General features: G+C 41.6%; 1 protein-coding gene across 2 annotated transcripts in view; it reads right to left on the bottom strand.

Moving 5' to 3' along the window:
• LOC121871765 (retinol-binding protein pinta-like) overlaps positions 1 to 21,420 on the bottom strand; it is a 30,496-nt gene that overhangs the window by 6,325 nt on the left and 2,751 nt on the right. The window contains exons 2-4 of one of the 2 annotated variants that reach the window (XM_042374206.1): positions 17,249 to 17,432; positions 15,948 to 16,107; positions 8,271 to 8,529 (exon numbers count right to left, since the gene is read on the bottom strand). In XM_042374206.1, coding sequence (XP_042230140.1) covers positions 8,271 to 8,529; positions 15,948 to 16,107; positions 17,249 to 17,396 — 567 coding nt within the window. In that variant the 5' untranslated portion in view covers positions 17,397 to 17,432. Of the gene's footprint in view, positions 1 to 8,270; positions 8,530 to 14,289; positions 14,549 to 15,947; positions 16,108 to 17,248; positions 17,433 to 21,420 lie in introns of both variants that reach the window. The other variant, XM_042374205.1, reaches the window with a different exon arrangement.

The raw sequence follows: 21,420 nt of genomic DNA, 5'->3' as shown, positions 1-21,420 counted from the left end.
GCGGACGCTCGCCCCACAAGGGGTCACAGCTCAAGATTGAAGAAGCCGCAAGTCCGGAAAACCGTGAGGGCAAACTTTTTCGGAGTGAGGGTTGTAAACTCTTGGAACAATCTACCAGAAAGTGTTGTGACGGCACCGAGTGTGAGCTCTTTCAAGAGAAGACTTGACCAACACTGGAGCGGGTTCAGGTACATTCAGGAGCCGGTGCATGCCCAGTATTTGCCAACAGTGCGTGACAGAGACGTGACCGATCGCCCGGGCGGCTAGCGAGCCGACCTTTTGGTGAAGAATATAAAGGAAAAGAGTCGTGACCGATCGCCCAAGCGGCTAACAAGCCGATCAGTGGCGAAGAGGATAAAAGTAAAAGTATATTATCCTAACTTTAGTTTGAGGTATTATTTATTAAAATTTAGTGGTTATCCCACACATCTCCTTGGGACGGTTGGTGGGGGGTGGGGGGGAGGGAGGGACCGACCGACCATCTGTTACCCTGTGAAGAATTATTATTTTTTTTTATTAACTGAAGATATTTGTTTTAGCTCATAAAATTCATACAAATTACCCGGTCAGAATATAATTTACATTGCTGGAATTCTTATAATTTGGTGATCATTTTGAATATAAACATCATATATTTTGCTTTAAACTTACAATTTTTAGATAAAAATTTTTCTCTAGGTAACTATGTTATCTTTTGTCCAAAATATATGACATTTATATTCAAAATATTCCTGGTCTTACAAGGAATCCAGCAATGTCAATTATATTTTCCTAACTTTAGTTTGAGGTTATCCCACACATCTCCTTGGGACGGTTGGTGGGGGGTGGGGGGGGGGAGGGAGGGACCGACCGACCATCTGTTAGCCGGCTGTGTAGTGTGAGAGGGGGAGGGAGTTGAGTCCATTATTTGAATGGACATTAACTTGGCGACTGTATTTCTCTATTTCTCTTAAGTATTAATTGTGTGCATGTACCATCATAAAATTAAGATGTTATTTTTACTACAACATAGGTATGTGCCTTCAAAAAGTGGAGTTTGGGGGTCGGGCCGGTTTCTATTGGAATTAATCCCATATGTTCTGTTGTTCACTTAACGCGGATTTCACTTAACGCGGGACCCTCTGGGTTCAATTGACCGCGTTAAGTGGGGTACAACTGTATATATAATATATATATATATATATATATATATATATATATATATATATATATATATATATATATATATATATATATATATATATATATATATATACACACACACACACACACACACACACATTATTACCCCGCCTAACGCAGTTTCACTTAACGCGTTTTATCATATACGCGGTGCCTCGCCAGAGCTGAACTTTCACTTAACACGGATTTTTTCCACATATATGCGGTGAGTGTCCGGCTCCGGCTCGAGACGAGACGCTATTTTTAGATTTGCCCCACCCGCCACCCTGCCTGACTGCCTGTTTTAGCTCATAAAATTCATACAAATTACCCGGCCAGAATATAATTTACATTGCTGGAATTCTTATAATTTGGTGATCATTTTGAATATAAACATCATATATTTTGCATTAGACATACAAATTTTAGATAAAAATTTTTCTCAGAGTAACTATGTTATCTTTTGTGCAAAATATATGACATTTATATTCAAAATATTCCTGGTCTTACAAGGAATCCAGCAATGTCAATTATATTATCCTAACTTTAGTTTGAGGTATTATTTATTAAAATTTAGTGGTTATCCCACACATCTCCTTGGGACGGTTGGTGGGGGGTGGGGGGGAGGGAGGGACCGACCGACCATCTGTTACCCCGTGAAGAATTATTTTTTTTTTTATTAACTGAAGATATTTGTTTTAGCTCATAAAATTCATACAAATTACCCGGTCTGAATATAATTTACATTGCTGGAATTCTTATAATTTGATGATCATTTTGAATATAAACATCATATATTTTGCATTAGACATACAAATTTTAGATAAAAAATTTTCTCAAATTAACTATGTTATCTTTTGTGCAAAATATATGACATTTATATTCAAAATATTCCTGGTCTTACAAGGAATCCAGCAATGTCAATTATATTATCCTAACTTTAATCTGAGGTATTATTTAATACTAAATGTTAAAAACTCTGGAAGGGAGGATTGGTGGGGGGTGGGGGGGAGGGTTGGGACTGACCGCGCGGTTGGAAGAGGGGGGGAGGCAAGGTGGGGTACTTTGATTGACAGATAGTGTCGTGAAGATTATTATTTTTTTATTAACTGAAGATATTTGTTTTAGCTCATAAAATTCATACAAATTACCCGGTCAGAATATAATTTACATTGCTGGAATTCTTATAATTTGGTGATCATTTTGAATATAAACATCATATATTTTGCATTAAACATACAAATTTTAGATAAAAATTTTTCTCTAGGTAACTATGTTATCTTTTGTGCAAAATATGACATTTATATTCAAAATATTCCTGGTCTTACAAGGAATCCAGCAATGTCAATTGTATTATCCTAACTTTAGTTTGAGGTATTATTTATTAAAATTTAGTGGTTTTCCCCCAAAAATTTCTCTGAGAGGGAAGAGCCGGCAGTGTAGTGTGAGAGGGGGAGGGAGTTGAGTCCATTATTTGAATGGACATTAACTTGGCGACTGTATTTCTCTATTTCTCTTAAGTATTAATTGTGTGCATGTACCATCATAAAATTAAGATGTTATTTTTACTACAACATAGGTATGTGCCTTCAAAAAGTGGAGTTTGGGGGTCGGGCCGGTTTCTATTGGAATTAATCCCATATGTTCTGTTGTTCACTTAACGCGGATTTCACTTAACGCGGGACCCTCTGGGTTCAATTGACCGCGTTAAGTGGGGTACAACTGTATATATATATATATATATATATATATATATATATATATATATATATATATATATATATATATATATATATATATATATATATATATATATATATATATATATATATATATATATATATATATATATATATATATATATATACAGTTAACCCTCACTTTACGCGGTCCCGCATTCCGCGTTTCCACGTTAACGCGGTGCCTTGCCAGAACCTCACATGCTCAAATTACGCGGTACGTGAACCCCATTACGCGGAGTGTGTCCGGCGCGACGCTATTTTTAGATTCGCCCCACCCGCCACCCGCCCGCCTGCCTGCCTGTGCTCCTCGCCTCCTCCCTCCTCTTGGGCAAGCGGCGCGGTAAGGTTGCGCAGTGTGTGTCTTTGTTGCGTTATTACTGACGTCATATGACGTATCAGACATGTGATTGGCCATGCATCCCTACCCCCCTCTGCTGCTAGCTGTAATTGGCTTAAAGTATTATGACGTGTCCACCCGGGGGAGGGAGGGAGGGAGGAAAGACGACGCTTGACCTAGCTGCGGCAGTTTCATCCCTCAAGGCCACTCCGTGTAAACGCGCATCCATTGTTCCGTAAAATGGCTTCCGCCGGACCACCACCCCCAGAGAGAAACCTTTCCTTACCTGGACCCAGCGGCACTAAGCCAAAGAAGACATGACGTTCCTTAAGCTACGAGGTGAAGTATACCATCATCCAAGAGTTGGAGAAAGGAACAAGGCAGGTTGATTTGGCACGCCACCATGGTGTGAACGAATCTACGATCCGGACTATAAAGAAGGATGCAGCCAAGATAAAGGAGCACATGAAGATCACAAAGTCTACAGGTGCTTCTATGATCAAGTATTTTCACAACCAGGTGCTTCTCAAGACAGAAAAATTACTTGTGAGGTACTTGGTGCGTCAGGCGCGACGGAACATGGCGGTCGACACTCGCTCTGTTAAGGACTACGCACGTGAACTGTACATCGCAGTGGCACGAAAGATGGGAATTACAGAGCCCAAACCCTTTAATGCTTCCTCTGGGTGGTTACAGAGGTTTAAGATCCGGAACAAGATCACCAATATAAACATTGGTTGTGAAGAAGCGAGTGCTGACCGTGCTGCGGCTCGGGAATTTCCTCCGTTTTTACGTGAGATTATGGAGGAAGGACAGTACAGTGACGACCAGGTGTTTAACATGGACGAATCTGGTCTTTTCTGGAAAAAGCTACCTTCCAAGTCCTTCGTTGTAAAGAATGCCAGCAGGATTCGGGGCCGGAAGATGCAGAAGGAACGCATCACCGTCCTGTTTACCACCAATGCCTCCGGTACCAGTAAGCTCAAGTTATCGGTGATCCACACAGCACGCAAGCCGCACGCCTACAAAACCATGGACATGACCAAGCTAAATGTCCACTGGCTGACCGCACGTAAGGCGTGGATGTTCTCTACACTGTCCCTCTCCTGGTTTGATGACTGTTTTGTTCCCGATGTAAAAAAATTCTGTGAGCGACAGAATGTGCCATTCAATATTTTGTTGCTGCTGGACAACGCACCAGGACACTCGCCCCTACTGTTAGATCGTCACCCCAACGTAAAAGTGGTCTTCCTTCCTCCCAACACTACGTCTATATTACAGCCCATGGACCAAGAGTTAATCTGTAATGTAAAAGCTGCATTCTCAACAAAAAATTCCAGCTCCTGAACGACTACACCAACACCAGGGAAGAGTTGCGTAACCTGAGTGACACCACCACCGATAGCAAGAGCGAAGAAGATGAGGATCAACAGTTGGAACAGCAAAAAATACTGTTCAAACAATTCTGGAGAGTATTTAACATCAAGAAAGCTGTGGACTTCTTGGTGGAGTCATGGGATCAGCTGTCTATTGCTACAATTCGTCACGCATGGAGACATGTGTTGCATGGAATACCAGGTGAGAGGAGGAGTCAATCTGTGACTGGTGAGGTTCAGAATGTTGCAGTAGCAGGGGACCTTGCCAGAGAAGCTGCGCAGACTGTTACAGTTCCAGGCTTCTCCGAGACCACCAACGACGACATCCTGGAGGTGATCAGAGATCCTGAAGTGACTGCCGACGAGATGATGGAAGAAGAACACGTCAGTGAAGAGGAGGAAGAAGGTGCGTCAGTCTCCGAAGAACACAGTTTAAGTCATAGTGATATTAACCGCGTAATGTGAGGACCAACTGTGTGTATATATATATATATATATATATATATATATATATATATATATATATATATATATATATATATATATATATATATATATATATATATATATATATAAATAGTTTGTGTACCATTATAATATTACTGTACTTTCACATACTCAAATATAGTATGCTTTAAATACACACCAAACATACTTAAACTTTATAAGTTTCCTTAATCCTCAACAGGTTACAGGTTGTGTGTGTGGCGGGGGGGGGCGCATAGCAAGGGTGTAGCTCATGACGTGGCCGTGATGATGTGGGTCAGGTGTTAGGTCAGACACGACAAGGATTAACTTGCCGCCGATACAAAGGGATGGATTAACGTCTCCAGTAGCTGCAGATATGGGTGATGAGCAGACCCAAAAGTGCCGCCCGGGGCGGACCGCCCCCCCCTAGCTACGCTAGTGATCAGAGATCCTGAAGTGACTGCCGACGAGATGTTGGAAGAACACGTCAGTGAAGAGGAGGAAGAAGGTGCGTCATTCTCCGAAGAACACAGTTTAAGTCATAGTGATATTAAGGGTGCCATGGAGTGTGCAGAGAAAATGAAGTCCTTCCTTTCCCGCGACAATGACGATGACCGCTATGAAGTCTTCCATACCCGGCTGGTGCAGGCTATGGAGCCGTACATCAAGGTGTATCACGACAACATCAACGCCAGCCTTCAGCAAAGCATAACAGATTTCTTCGCCCGCAACCCACCACAGCCAGCCCAAGCCAGTGATAGTGGTAGTGAAGATGACTTTGAGGGATTTGTCAGGGAAGCACTGACAACTGTAAGTGACAGTGATGGTGATTCACCTGAGGGCCAGTAATCTGCCCTCTGCCTCGGAACCAGCCTCCATCCCCGTATGCCGACCCATCTCTTCTACTACCGTAAGTGTTACACCTAAGTTTTAGTTTTCTAACCTAACCCTTATTTTTCCTATGTTAACCTTTATTTTTCCTAACCTAACCTCTTCTATATTACTTGTTTTTTCATACCATCATAAAGTTAAGATAAAATTTTTACTACAACATAGTTATGTGTCGTCAAAAAGTGGAGTTTGGGGATCGGCCCGGACTCCATTTCAATTAATCCCATATGTTATGTTATTCACTTTACGCGTTTCTCTTTCCGCGGTACCCTCCGGGTTACATTAACCGCGTAAAGTGAGGGTTAACTGTATATATATATATATATATATATATATATATATATATATATATATATATATATATATATATATATATATATATATATATATATATATATATATATATATATATATATATATATAGTATATATATATATATATATATATATATATATATATATATATATATATATATATATATATATATATATATATATATATATATATTATATATATATATATATATATATATATATATATATATATATATATATATATATATATATATATATATATATATATATATATATATATATATTTTTTTTTTTTACATCCAGGGCAGCAGCTCAAACCTTTCACCATTTAACTTTTCTTGAGGAAGAATTAATTCCCTAACTATACTGATTATATACTGTGGGGTACGAGATTGTTTGGTGTTCACTCAGGATGGGGTGGAGAAAGGAAACTCACGATGTGCTCTCTATATACATGTTGTATTGGATGTACAATGCAGCTTGGTGCTGGGAAGGCAACATGGTTACAAGCGTGATGTAGAGAGAGCTGGTTGGTGAGGACGCTCAGAGAAGGACAGCTTGTGGGTCGCCATGCTCGCCAGCGGGAGAGAGGACCGCCAGGCAGGCTGAGGAGGTGTTGCTGGCTGGTTGGTGTGGGTAGTAAGAGAGAGATCACCACGAGGTCAGGTCTTAAATAGCGGGGGTAGGCGTGGCTTAGCAGTTGACCCCCGCTCCGTGGTGTATGGCGGCGCTGGTTGACCTAGACCACGAGGCATACACTGGGGAATTGGTGGGGTCGGCTAGGCAGCGACAAACAGCGTTTGTAGGAGAGAATTCCACTACAATACAGTACTTTGTCTTATTCTATGAACTGATTGATGATGTAATTCTGATAAAAGAAGGTTTTTAAGTACGTATATTCATAATATTGTACAGTACTGTATTTTCGTAAATCCAAAATGGGCACGAAACCCAAAGACTAATGAATGCTTTTTAACAATTCTGTAAATTCCAACCACAATGACCTTAACTTTAATATTAAAAGGGAATGAGTTCAGTTTTTCTAGAGCTTATTTTTGCAGCATTTAAGCTAATCAAGAATTTGATGCTGAAGCTTTCAGCCTACTGCTTGATTTATAGATGTGTAGGAGTCTTAAGTACTGTAGTAGAAACAACCTCGTGAACATGTTCAACCCCTCTAATGCGGCACTCTTGGAACCTCACCAGAGCCAGACCACAGAAATTTCGGAACAACAAAAGGTCTGTTAAAGTGTGGTGAAAAAAATTCCTCAACTCCACCGATCCATGAAACACAACACATTACAGGCTTATAAAAAATAAAACAGCTTGAAGCAGAAGAGGGAAGATTCGATGAGGAACGGGGACGGATTTACACGGGTTATATACAAGGGGAAGGTAGTGGAGGCAAGAGCGCCAGTATAGAACCAGGGGACAGCGGGACACCCCCTACCCAGGAGAAGGGTCAGCACCATGTAATCTTTGTACAGTATCTATACATTTTGTACCGTGTGGGTATTTCTGTATATTTCAACACAGTTAGATAATACTGGAAATGTATTATTACTAAATATACTGTGCGTTTATCAGTCTGCACAATAATTACCTGCATGAGTGTGGACCAGCGTGAGTGTGGACCAGCGTGAGTGTGGACCAGCGTGAGTGTGGACCAGCATGAGTGTGGATCAGCACGAGTGTGGACCAGTATGAGTGTGGATCAGCATGAGTGTAGATGATCATGAGTGTGGATCAGCATGAGTGTGGATGAGCATGATTGAGCCAGCATGAGTGTGGATCAGCATGATTATGAGCCAGCATGAGTGGATCAGCATGAGTGTAGATGATCATGAGTGTGGACCAGCATGATTATGAGCCAGCATGAGTGGATCAGCATGAGTGTAGATGATCATGAGTGTGGACCAGCATGATTATGAGCCAGCATGAGTGTGGACCAGGACAGGTGTGGACTAGCATGAGTGTGGACCTGAATAAGTGTGGCCATCTTCTTCATAATTGTTGGCGTCATCTGTGCCGCGTGTTGGAAAGTTATCTCCCCCGTGTCCATTACTACCAGCATTCCTGTCACCCCTATTGTCTCGTCTTCCTCCAGTAGTAAGTCCAAGGTGAGGAGTATTGTCCGAGCCACATCGTCCATGGAGGTAGTGGTCGGGTCACGGTGTCCAGGTCGAGCCAACATCACCCTGCGCTGACTCTCGCTCACTGGTGGAAGTGGCATGACCAATCTGACCCACATGGTCTTTGGTTATTCATTCATTCAGACATGTCCGATTACACCGTGCACTGCTTCCCTCTCACATTCCCTAAGATATGTGATAACCCGTACTGTATACTCTACCTAAAATGTCAAGAGTTTGTAGTTTGCGAAAATAAATTAAAGATTCGGCCTTACACACACACACACACACACATACACATACACACACACATGCAAATGTTGATACGCGTAATACAACAAATATAGTTCAGTACACCTTCTCAACAGGATTATTGGATTTAAGTCCCTAACATAATTTAAGATGCATACACTACCACATACATAAGATACATATAAGGTATACATTCTCACACATTTCCCAACAAATACAAAGCACACTCCCAAATTTCCCAAAACATACACGGTATAGCTACACATACAAGGTATAAACTCGTCCACACTCCCCAACACATACAAGGTAAACTCGTCCACACTCCTCAACACATACAAGGTATAAACTCGTCCACACTCCCCAACACATACAAGGTATAAACTCGTCCACACTCCTCAACACATACAAGGTATAAACTCGTCCACACTCCTCAACACATACAAGGTATACACTCGTCCACACTCCTCAACACATACAAGGTATACACTCGTCCACACTCCTCAACACATACAAGGTATAAACTCGTCCACACTCCCCAAAACATACAGGGTATAAACTCGTCCACACTCCTCAACACACACAAGGTATAAACTCGTCCACACTCCTCAACACATACAAGGTATAAACTCGTCCACACTCCTCAACACATACAAGGTATACACTCGTCCACACTCCTCAACACATACAAGGTATACACTCGTCCACACTCCTCAACACATACAAGGTATACACTCGTCCACACTCCTCAACACATACCAGGTATACACTCGTCCACACTCCTCAACACATACAAGGTATAAACGCGTCCACACTCATCAACACATACAAGGTATAAACTCGTCCACACTCCCAAATTATATATGAAATCTACATAATATGCACTCTGTAGCACTCACTATCACCCCTTAATTGCTTCCCTTCAAGCACTCAACAGCATACAACCTCTATAAACAAACCAATACCGTGCAATAGAACTAACTCGTTGTACACTATAAGAGAACAATAGACCTGAGCTATATAATAACAGGAAACAATACAGTTGTATAAAAGGCAAAGACAACTAAATATTTATTATGGACTTGTAGTGGATTTCTCCCCTACAAACGCTGTTTGTCGCTGCCTAGCCGACCCCACCAATTCCCTCGTGGTCTGGGTCAACCAGCGCCGCCATACATCACGGAGTGGGGGTCAACTGCTAAGCCACGCCTACCCCCGCTATTTAAGACCTGACCTCGTGGTGATCACTCTCTTTCTACCTACAGCCGCAGCCAGCAACACCTCCTCCTCCGCCGCTGCCTGGCGGCCCTCGCTCTTCCTCCGCCTGCCTGGCGGTCCTCTCTCCCGCCGGCGAGCATGGCGACCCACAAGCTGTCCTTCTCTGAGCGTCCTCACCAACCAGCTCTCTCTACATCACGCTTGTAACCATGCTGCCTTCCCAGCACCAAGCTGCATTGTACATCCAATACAACATGTATATAGAGAGCACATTGTGAGTTTCCTTTCTCCATTCCATCCTGAGTGTGAACCAAACATCTTGAACCCCACAGACTACAGTACATGTAACAATACTATACTGCCAGATTCTGGGGTCACTAAGTCTAAGGGGATAACTTAACTCTAATCTTAATTTCTAAGGGTCGCTGCCACCAGACCCCCTCTGGACAGCATGTAGCTCGTTAGGTAGGGGGCAGAGTGGACTAGGCATTGGGTTAGGTTTTTCATTGACCAGATCGATAAGGGTAAAGAAGGGTGAAACCATAACATGTCTTAATTGATTTATTCCTTATAAAACATACTGGTAAAAAACACATACAACCACACTGTGGACCATAATTCCAAGGCCTGTCCCAGGGTATAGCACTGGCGCCTCTAACAACTGCTGTTGTGGTCGGTTACACTCCGACCCGAGGTGGGTTTGGGGTCCTCGGCCCACGAGGTAGAGTAGAGCCGATTAATCATGCCGAATCAGCGCCATCACTCCTATATTGACCACTGCTGGGTATCCACCGGCTCCGAGCGACCGGTGGGTTTCAATTAAGCCCACCCTCGATCTGGAGACAAACGGGGCAGCGTCAGGGGATGCTCTCCCTGGCCATCTTGAGTTTATATACCCCTGAGTTGCCAGTGATCGCTACTCACGCAATGACAATAATCACAAACAAACTAACTGCTACTCATTCAAAGATGACCCTCAGTTGACAAAGGTCTGGCGAATTGCTGAAGTTGATTTAAACAGACTAATTCAAGGTTGCGTTTGCCAGTAGAGAGTGCAATAAACGTAGTGACAACTGTGTTCGAAGGCGGGACTTACTGGGAGTGATCCTGAGGGTAAAACAGGTGGGAAATACACGTCTCTCCTGAGATTCTACAAGCGCGGTGGATTTGAATATTATGTAGCGTAATATGAATTAAAACGGGTTTTTAGGAATGACAATGAGGTGCGCAGTACAATACACCCAACCTTTCCAAACACAATATTATACACACATGACTTGCATCAACACTGGAAAATCGGTCTGTAATACTAAAAAACAAACAATACATCTATTTTATGCGTTAAACACATCATACTATACAATATGTGCATTATGTATTTTTGTACACATAAAACAATACTGTACACAAAGTCGATGCACCAAGCCACATAATGTCCAAGTGTACGATATAATTGACTCCTCGTCAACCTGTCGTCCCTTGGCATACAATTTACAAATTCAAGCATCTCTCTACACTGATGAACCTGTTACAAGCCTCTCTCTACACGGATGAACCTTTTACAAGCATCTCTACACTGAACCTGTTACAAGCCTCTCTCTACACTGAACCTGTTACAAGCACCTCTCTACACGGATGAACCTGTTACAAGCATCTCTACACTGAACCTGTTACAAGCATCTCTACACTGAACCTGTTACAAGCCTCACTCTACACGGATGAACCTGTTACAAGCACTTCTCTACTCGGATGAACCTTTTTCAAGCATCTCTCTACACTGAACCTGTTACAAGCTTCTCTCTACACTGATGAACCTGTTAGAAGCATCTATACATTGCCCAGTATGTTAAAAAACAAACAAATGTGCTTCGCTAAGTTTTTTCCATCCTAATGTTTTCTTCCCATCAATGACTAAAAACAGTTGAGGCTATTTTGTCACTTGTTTTACAGTACATCCCACGCCAGGCAGATGAGAAGCGTAATATTATTTTCACTCACTCCCTATTGTATTTTTTTCTCTGAGACGCATTAAGTTTCAAATCTATTATCAATAACGGCAATGTTTGGTGGTTGAAAGTAAAAAAAAAAAACAACTGATTAATTATCAAGCCTGCACACACATAATGAACTACACCTATCAACACGTACAGTACATGCATACACACATACACACACCTGTCAACACATATACACACACACACACACACACACACCTACCAACACATACACACATTTACCAATAAACACATATTTACCAAAACATATACATCTACCAAAACATACACACATGGTAACAAACAAACATAATGTGATGATTGTGAGACATGATAACTACTGCCCCGAGAGAACACTAACAAACACTTCACAGGTACAAGTGTTAAAACAAACTGACTCAAACTAGTAATCTTTGGACAAAAATAATCTTGATTAGGGCCAAGTGGTGTTTGGTAGCGGTGGAAGTCTATAAAGGACACACAGAAGAGCACAGCTTTTGTATTTCTACTCTTCTCCTGTACTCTTGTAGTCTGTTAATCTGATGAGACATACCGGTACAGTAATTCATTATGGGCCACTGTAATGCAACTGATTTAGTTCGAATTAATTTAATAACAAAACTGAATTTTCTTGATGTTCATAAATATGTGTTATGTGAAAGGGAATGAGAAGTAAAGCTTGGGTCAGCATTTATTATGAAAGTTTAGAGAAATCGTTTAAATATGGTATTTTGGAATGTTAACTAACCTAAAGTATTGTGTAAACAGATACAGTACAATGATTGATAATCCCCGTGACATAGTTTTGAAGTCTTAAATCACTGTGACTCAATGAGAAAATGCTTAAAGAGAGCTAATATCTTATTGTTTGATCCCACGGTGACTGAAATCGTACTTATTTTTTTTTTCGTCGCTAATCGGCTTTCAAGCTGGTCGGGCAGTCGGTCACGTCTCTGTTATGCGCTGTTGGCAAGTACTAGCCATATACGGGCTCTAGAATGTACAGTCCCCTGCACTAGTGCGTTTACAGGGGCCTGTCATATAACTTTCCACTGATAATTACATTGAGATATTTGTTTTAATATTGTTTTGTTTTGATTCCAAAGTGTGTTTACTATAGCGAGTTTCCTTCTGTCGAATGAAACAAACACAGGCTGCCACACTGCACAAAACCAATCGCCCCCCTGTAAATGCACTAGTGAGGGGGACTGTACCTGAATATGCGCCAGTGTTCTTTTCTTTTCTTTATCCTCTTCACGGAATGATCGTCTCGTTAGCCGCTTGGTCGATCGGTCACGTCTCTGTCACGCACTGTTGGCAAGTACTGGACATGCACCGGCTCCTGCCTGCATGTACCTGAACCCGCTCCAGTGTTGGTCAAGTCTGGTCTTGAAAGAGCTCACACTAGTTGCCGTCACAACACTTTCTTGTTCCAAGAGGATCAAGTCTGGCCTTAAATTAACTTACACTCGGTGCCACTACAACACTCTAGCAGGTTATTCCAAGAGTTGACAACTTTAACACCAAAAATTAGCTCAGATAATTTTCTGAACTTGTGGCTTCTTTAACATGAGGCTGTGACCTCTGGTGGGGCGGTCATCCGCTAGCTCCAAGTCGGAACCCCTGATTGAGCATTGTCCTCTGAGGTGCTTATAAACATTTATTAAATCAGCCATTATCCGTCTATAGTATAAGCTGGGCAACTGCGGGCGATCTATTTTTTTTTTAGTTGCTCTCTTTTGGAGGTTCTCAATCAACTGGCAGTCTCTAGCACATCTCGGGGACCAGGCGGGGCCCCCGACAGTACTCCAAGCGGGGAGGACCTCACTATTGAAGAGCGCTATGAGGGACAGGGCTTCTAGGTATGTACCCCTGGTTATCTAGGGTTCATTAAATCTTGAAAAAGCGCAGTCACCCATGATAACTAAATAATAATACCACAGGTGAGCGGACTGAGAATTTATGCTTTGGCAGTTGTCCTACTAAATTTACTGGTGTTCCTACAGCTTGAAATAAGCTGTACTGTACATATACTTTAATGGTTGAAATCTAGTCATAGTTTCCTTGTGTGGTCAGTGTTAATGTGACAGAAGATCTACTCTAGTTCCGGACATTTCCAGTAAATTCATTATCATCATTGGGCTATATATTACACTATAGTTTTATGATGTTAATTGATTTTAAAACTGCATGGATTCGACCTGAGGGAAACATTCACCGACAACAACATTTATAATAACCTTATACCTTAATAAAGTTCAGTCATGTACTGTACAATACAATTATAAGCTATGCTTAGGACGAGATATTTTCCCACTATACTTCCCCACCAAAGGAAATAAGTTATACAGTTTTAACGAATTTCAATTGTTTTTGTACACTAGTTAAAATTGTAGTTAGTTCACACCTGCCATATGGTTATGGCCTTCTTGAGAAGGGCTGGGGACATCTGCAAAACATGAGCTGCGGTGATATTCTCCATGTCCATCATCTGCACTACACCTGTGATCGACATCTGTTCATCTTCCAGCCAGAGGATGTCATGGATGAACTGTGTGGCCTTGAACACTTCGTCCATGGAGGTGACCTTGGGGTCATGTTTGGCTGTGCGGATGATGACCACCTTCCGACCTTGGTTATCATAACCAGGAAGTGGCAGGAACATACTGGGGATAGCACCATCTCACCCATAAGTCCTCGCTTTCCTGCACTCCCTTACTCCTACACCACAAAGCTCCCACTACTCTACAAAATCACAGCCATGTAAATATTCTAATCAAGACACTGACAAAGGTTCCATGACGACGACACCACTACAACACAGAGACAACAATACCTCAACACCATTCCGGGACTTAGAAACCTTCCATATCAAGATAGATTAAAGAAACTAAACTTGCATTCCCTAGAAAGACGAAGAGTGCGGGGAGATATGATAGAAGTATTTAAGTGGGTGAAAGGAATCAATAAAGGAGATATAGATAAAGTTCTTATAATATCCGAGCAGGATAGGACTCGTAGCAACGGATTTAAGTTGGATAAGTTTAGGTTTAGGAGGGAGATAGGAAGGAACTGGTTCACAAATAGGGTGGTGGACGAGTGGAACTAGCTTAGCAACTTTGTAGTAAGTGCTGGAACGCTGGAAAGTTTTAAAAGGAGGCTAGATAGATTCATGGATGATAGAGAGTGGTAGTAACTCTCGACAGGAGCTGCCATGCACAGGTCAACCGGCCTATTACAGACTTCGTGTGTTCTTATGACATAAATGCAGACAATATCAGACGAAACTTTAAAAAAAAGCCTTAATCGAATTAAATTAATCCAAGTATAACGCCCCTTTGCGGGTTAACAGAAAACACATATAAGAAAGGAATGCAAACTAAACCAAACATGAAAATCACAAACTTCTTCTCATTGTCTAAGATCCAGAATAATAGTTTGGTTAAAGTATATACAGTACTGTACCTGCTATGATGTTGGGACTTCATAAAACAACAACAACAACAAACACATTACACTCATGTTACATAGGACTCCTAAATAAGCACCCACATCATTATATATATATATATATATATATATATATATATATATATATATATATATATATATATATATATATATATATATATATATATATATATATATATTCTTGCAATATTAATAATTACTGTACAGCTTCTTGTTATCATTGCTAAAGAATGAAACCCTAATGTGTTCAAATTGTGAAACAAATCTTGAATAAAAGGTTTTATTCTTTTCATAGTAAAGAATTAAGAGTTTAAATAATAAATAATTAAATAATATAATACAATGTTTGTACATCTCAAGACACTAATGTACAGTATACAGTACACTCGGTACACTATATTAATTTATGATAATTTACTATTTCAAATATCATATATATTTGTGTAATTACTTTATGAATTTTAATGTGTTTAAGTTTCATTTATATAATCATAAATGGTGAACTTTTCTTTATGGAGTGATTAAATTATCGGCATGAATTATATACTGTAAGGTCAAAATGAAAACTGTACAAGAGAGATATTGTAAGCTTACCCAAGTTCGAGGATGGCACGCATTTTCTTGTCCTGTGGGTCGCGGTTTTTATACCATTCAGGGCACAGGGACTTGCACGTGTAGAACATTTCAGTCTTCTCCTTAGTGCGCTGTAGTGAGAACTTACATCCTCGCAGGAACCTCAGTATGGTCCAGTCATCTATTGGCAGGAATCAACACTTATTTACATATTCATTGTACAAAATATGTCACATGTTATTTATTTCATAACAGTAGATATTTTACACAACATGAGAGCTCACCATCTCTATTCCTATATTAAAAATATATTATTGCAAATGTGTTGGATAAGTTAAATCTCAATTCAATTATAAAAAAAACATAATTATAAATTATATTAGTGACAATTATAGTGAGTTTTGTCAGACCAAATCTATTCAAGCCAGTAGAATAACATACTCGCATACGTATATCAGTAACTACAGTCTACAGGTATAAAGGAAACGCTACCGATAGGCGTATCCCAGCCAGTACACCAAAAGTCATCGCCATTGTGAAGGAACTCCACGATGGCATGAACGGCAATGGCACCCAGTCTGAGTTCTTCCCCATCTAAACGGGGGTAAAACAAGGGTGTAAACTAGCAATAACTCTTCTCCATTTTCTTAGCTTCCTTCCTTAGTCATACCAGTACCAATTTAGCCGGCTGAAGCCAGATGGAGGGACTTTTCAACTTAAGAAGACCCCATGCAGGAACAAGGGTGACAGCCGCTTTTCACTGAGCTTCATTCAGTATGCAGACGATCTCAGTCTTGTCGCTCACACTGAATGCAGCCTACAGGAGATCCTGAACACCACCTGCCACAGGAACTTGCTTTATATTTATATGTGTATTTTTATTATCTATGGGCCATGCCTTTTTTTTCTGTGAGGATTTTCCTATGTGATTACGTCAGCCTTCCTACCACATGGCCCACTGTGCTTGGGACAACGTGTTACCGAGAGATGAGCCTCAGCCAGGGCGTGGTCAGATTTCTTCATACCGGAAAGGGTGTGGTCCTGGTCCCCAAGTCAGATGGGTGCAGCCATGTGCCAGCACTGAAAAGACGCTGCCACCACCCCAACCACACTAGATGTAGCCCTCCACATATGCAACATTTGCAGACGGCCTTGCCGGTCCCGTATCGGCCTCTCGAGTCATCTCAGGGCTCACCAGCGAAGGTCACATCATTAATAAATCATATAACTGTATCATAGCTGGATGATCGTCATACTCGATTCCAAGTGACAGCAAAGTAGTAGCAGTAGTGTGTATCCTATTAAGACAGCCACAGACTCACCTGTCCTGGCCTTGATGTGCGGTTGGTGTTTCAACCAGTCCCTGATGTGCTGGATGTCCTCAGCTCGCCGTTCTGGGTCCTCGTTGATCTCCTCTTTCGCCCGCTTCTGCAGCTCCTCGCTCAGTGTGCATACATATTCGCCCACCATCTTGACTCTCACACTCGCCGACACAAACTGTAGTACCTGCCAACACAAACTGTAGTACCTGCCTGTAGACGTGTGTGGGCGTCTGTAGAGATGTGTGGGTGTTGTAGAGATGTGTGTGGGTGTTGTAGAGATGTGTGGGTGTTGTAGACGTGTGTGGGTGTTGTAGACGTGTGTGGGTGTTGTAGAGATGTGTGGGTGTTGTAGACGTGTGTGGGTGTTGTAGAGATGTGTGGGTGTTGTAGACGTGTGTGGGTGTTGTAGAGATGTGTGGGTGTTGTAGAGATGTGTGGGTGTTGTTGTGGGTGTTGTAGACGTGTGTGGGTGTTGTAGAGATGTGTGGGTGTTGTAGACGTGTGTGGGTGTTGTAGAGATGTGTGGGTGTTGTAGAGATGTGTGGGTGTTGTAGAGATGTGTGTTGGTGTTGTAGAGATGTGTGGGTGTTGTAGAGATGTGTGGGTGTTGTGAGATCTGTGGGTGTTGTAGAGATGTGTGTGGGTGTTGTAGAGGTGTGAGGGTGTTGTAGACGTGTGTGGGTGTTGTAGAGATGTGTGTGGGTGTTGTAGAGATCTGTGGGTGTTGTAGAGATGTGTGGGTGTTGTAGACGTGTGTGGGTGTTGCAGAGATGTGTGTGGGTGTTGTAGAGATGTGTGGGTGTTGTACAGGTGTTTATATTGTGATGGGAACTAGGTAGTCAGCTCGTTATGTTATGTTTGCATTATATTTGATTGTGATATGTATTGTTGTAGGTTATATAGTATATTATATTGTAAATTATGTATTATTTGTGTTAATGTTTACATCCTTGTTGTGAGTAACAAACAACCTGGCAACTCTGTGAGGCTAGTTGGTAGGTCTACCTGTAGCAGTCACTCACTCCCTACCCTGGCTTCTTGACGTGCTGTTCTGAGTGGCTCTGACTTGCGCTGTGTACGAGTTCCCGGTGGGCGGTGACTCTGAGGGTTTTGTGTTTGTGCTACTGAGTGGTCACCTCACAGCTAAGTTTACTTTGTGTTTATGGATTAGGATCATAATTATAATGTATATTGTGATAGGTAACCTTATTCCATGTGCTAATTGTAAGATTGGAGGTTCTTGTCTTTTTGTTCCTGGTGTTGTTACTCAGTTATAGTTGATGTGAATTCATTTTCACTTTACTGTGTATGTAGTGTAAATATGTTTAATACTTAATATATTATAGTAGTTTCTAGTGGATTATGAATATTCCCGTTCCCCACTTATCTTCCCCTGTGTTCTCATGTTGTGGAACATTATAATGACCCCTAGACAAGTATGTCCCATAATTAATTTTTAATTTAATTTATTTTTGCCACTTACAGCGGCTAGTGTATTGTACACCCTATATTCATCCTGTGAACGGTAGCACAAAAGGATTCCTGAGTAGAGTTCACAAACGGTCTGTATAACTAACCCCGTGGTCAGGATATTATAGCATTGAATGTTACACAATATTTTAAATAAATTCTTTGTTTGGTTCTATACAATAACTGATGTAACTACTAGTGCAAAAAAAAAGTGGATACAATCTTAATATATCGGCTATCTTGCCATTAGAGATGAAGTGTTGTGCCATTTCACACACGGTGTGCTTGGACCTGTCCCTTAAAAGTTTTATCTTCACACAGTCGAGGACGTAGTGTTCGAGTGTGTGGTCATATGTCTGGCCACACACCTTACATTTTGTCTTGTTCACAGCTGCTTGAGGGATATACTGCCAGAGGTACTTGTATCCTAACCTTAGTCTAGCGGTTACAACATCTTGCAATCTAGTGATCTTGTTACTTGCTCCATATACATATTTCACGTGATACATCTCAACATGGTAAACAATGGATTGACTAGTGCCTGTTTGCACTTGTCTACTTGCGTCAAATTCATCAATAAGTTTGTAGTGGACGTCTCCCCTACAACTGCTTACAACTGCATAGCCACAGCCACCACCTGCCACCACATTCCAACGTGCTGTTGCCTAGCAACCAAGCGAGAGCTGTCCCCAGATGTTACCGTTGCTTAGCAACGAAACTAGTCACCGGCAACTTTCTGGGTTTTCCCAACATGATTCATAGAGGACTGGCGGCTGCTGCGGGGTATATAAGCTCTGTCTCTCCATTGAGATTCATTCAGACCATTCTTCTTGAACAAGCAACACCTCCTCCTCCGCCGCTGCCTGGCTGCCTTCGCTTCTCCTCGCCTGCCTGGCGGTCCTCGCTCCCGCCAGCGAGCATGGCGACCCACCAGCTGTCCTTCTCTGAGCTTCCTCACCAACCAACTCTCATTCTGCCCATATTCCTGAACAAGCAACACCTCTTCCAGCACCAGACTGTCTATCATATAACTTATATTATACAAGAAAACCACATTAGAGTTTCCTTCCATCCTGAGTGCGAGACAACATTAATATCTCGATACCCCTACAAGTTCCTTCCTAATTACAGTTTTAATGGTTCTTTTTGACAGACCCAGATTGTATTCAACAGTGCCTTTGCTAGACGCGGGTTTGGCGAGGGCATCAACAGTCATGTTCTTTGAGGCCTATGTGAGAGGAAATCCACAACAGTTTGATCTTGACACCCCGGTCAACAAGGTACTGTACGCATATTTGTGTCTGGCTTCAGAGACAAGCGCGTGACAACTTGAGTTGAGGGTGTCAAGGGCAAGTAGTGAGGATAGAGAATCACTGATGATGAGACTGTCAGTGACAGTGGTTCAATAAATTGAATAGCTGTGAATATGGCAACTAATTCAGCACTTCCTTCCACCCTTACGGACAGTTCCCTTCGATATCACAATACCGACATATTCGCCTATACAAAGAATATATCTCCAACACACTGCCAAAGTGAGAGCTCTTGAACACATACACACTCTACAGACTGATATCACACAGACCATCTACACTGATGGATCTCTTAACACCGCCTGTGGGAGGGCTGGAAGTGCTATCGTTGTTACTCAACCTGACGGTAATACAATTGAGAAAGAAGTTAGAATTAACAACTGGGCATTCACTCTACAAAGGTCTCATAACAATGTTCGTAGAGGCGTTTGGGTGTCCGTAGAGGTGTTTGGGTGTCCGTAGAGGTGTGTGGGTATATGATTTACTCCAATAACTCAATACCAGATGATGAGGTGTAAGTATAAGCCCCTGTCAAACGTGCAGCAATACTTATATAAATATGGGCTATATACATTGTTTTTATAATTACATCACCCACGGTAACTAGACTATGATCAGTGAGTAGTCATAATTGTACGTACATGTGACAGTGTTATTCCACTGATTGCACCTTGAATACGTGGGTCAGCATTTAAGTACCTGGTTTCTAGCCTGTCTCTCACCCACGGCAAACGTGTGTTCACGAAGTTCGTTGTACAGCCGCTTTATCCTGTATTAATACTTACGGCTCATATCATTAATTACGGTGATATCCTAGTTGTTGTGCAATAGTTTATTTTCTTAATAAATAGAGAAAAGATCAGTTGGGTCTGAAAACTTAACCCATAAACATCTATTCATGCTACTTCCAGTGTACCACTAATATTGATTTCATCAGTGATTACCACAGGTAAATGGAAGGTAATATGTAGAAGTACAGTAAGTTAACCTTATGACTGAACTTTTGAGAATGCCAACACGTAATGAAGTAATAACCTGGACAAGTAATATATAAAGCTAACTGCGTTCTCTAGCAGAAGGCAAAGAAAGAGGAATAAGAGTAGCAGGAACAGGAGGTGGGGGAGCGACAGGAACAGCGAGGAACAGGAGGAACGACGAACTGGAGGAGGAGGAGGAGGAGGAGGAGCCGTAGGAAGAGCAGGAACTATAGTTGGAGGAACAGGATCAGGAGAAGCAGGAGTCGGAGCAGGAAGATGAGGTGGAGGAGGAACAGGGGGACGAGTAGGAGGCATCCTAGAGTGCAAAGAGAGTTGTGCAACGAGCTTGCCGAGCCCCTGAAGATCCTATTTTGTAAATGCCTGGATGAACAAATGGTCCCCATTGAATGGA

This window comes from Homarus americanus, unplaced genomic scaffold (assembly GCF_018991925.1).
Source record: "Homarus americanus isolate GMGI-L3 unplaced genomic scaffold, GMGI_Hamer_2.0 scaffold39675, whole genome shotgun sequence".
Taxonomy (NCBI): Eukaryota; Metazoa; Arthropoda; class Malacostraca; order Decapoda; family Nephropidae; genus Homarus; species Homarus americanus.
Note: the sequence above shows the minus strand (reverse complement) of the source record. Positions and strands in the feature narration are given on the sequence as shown.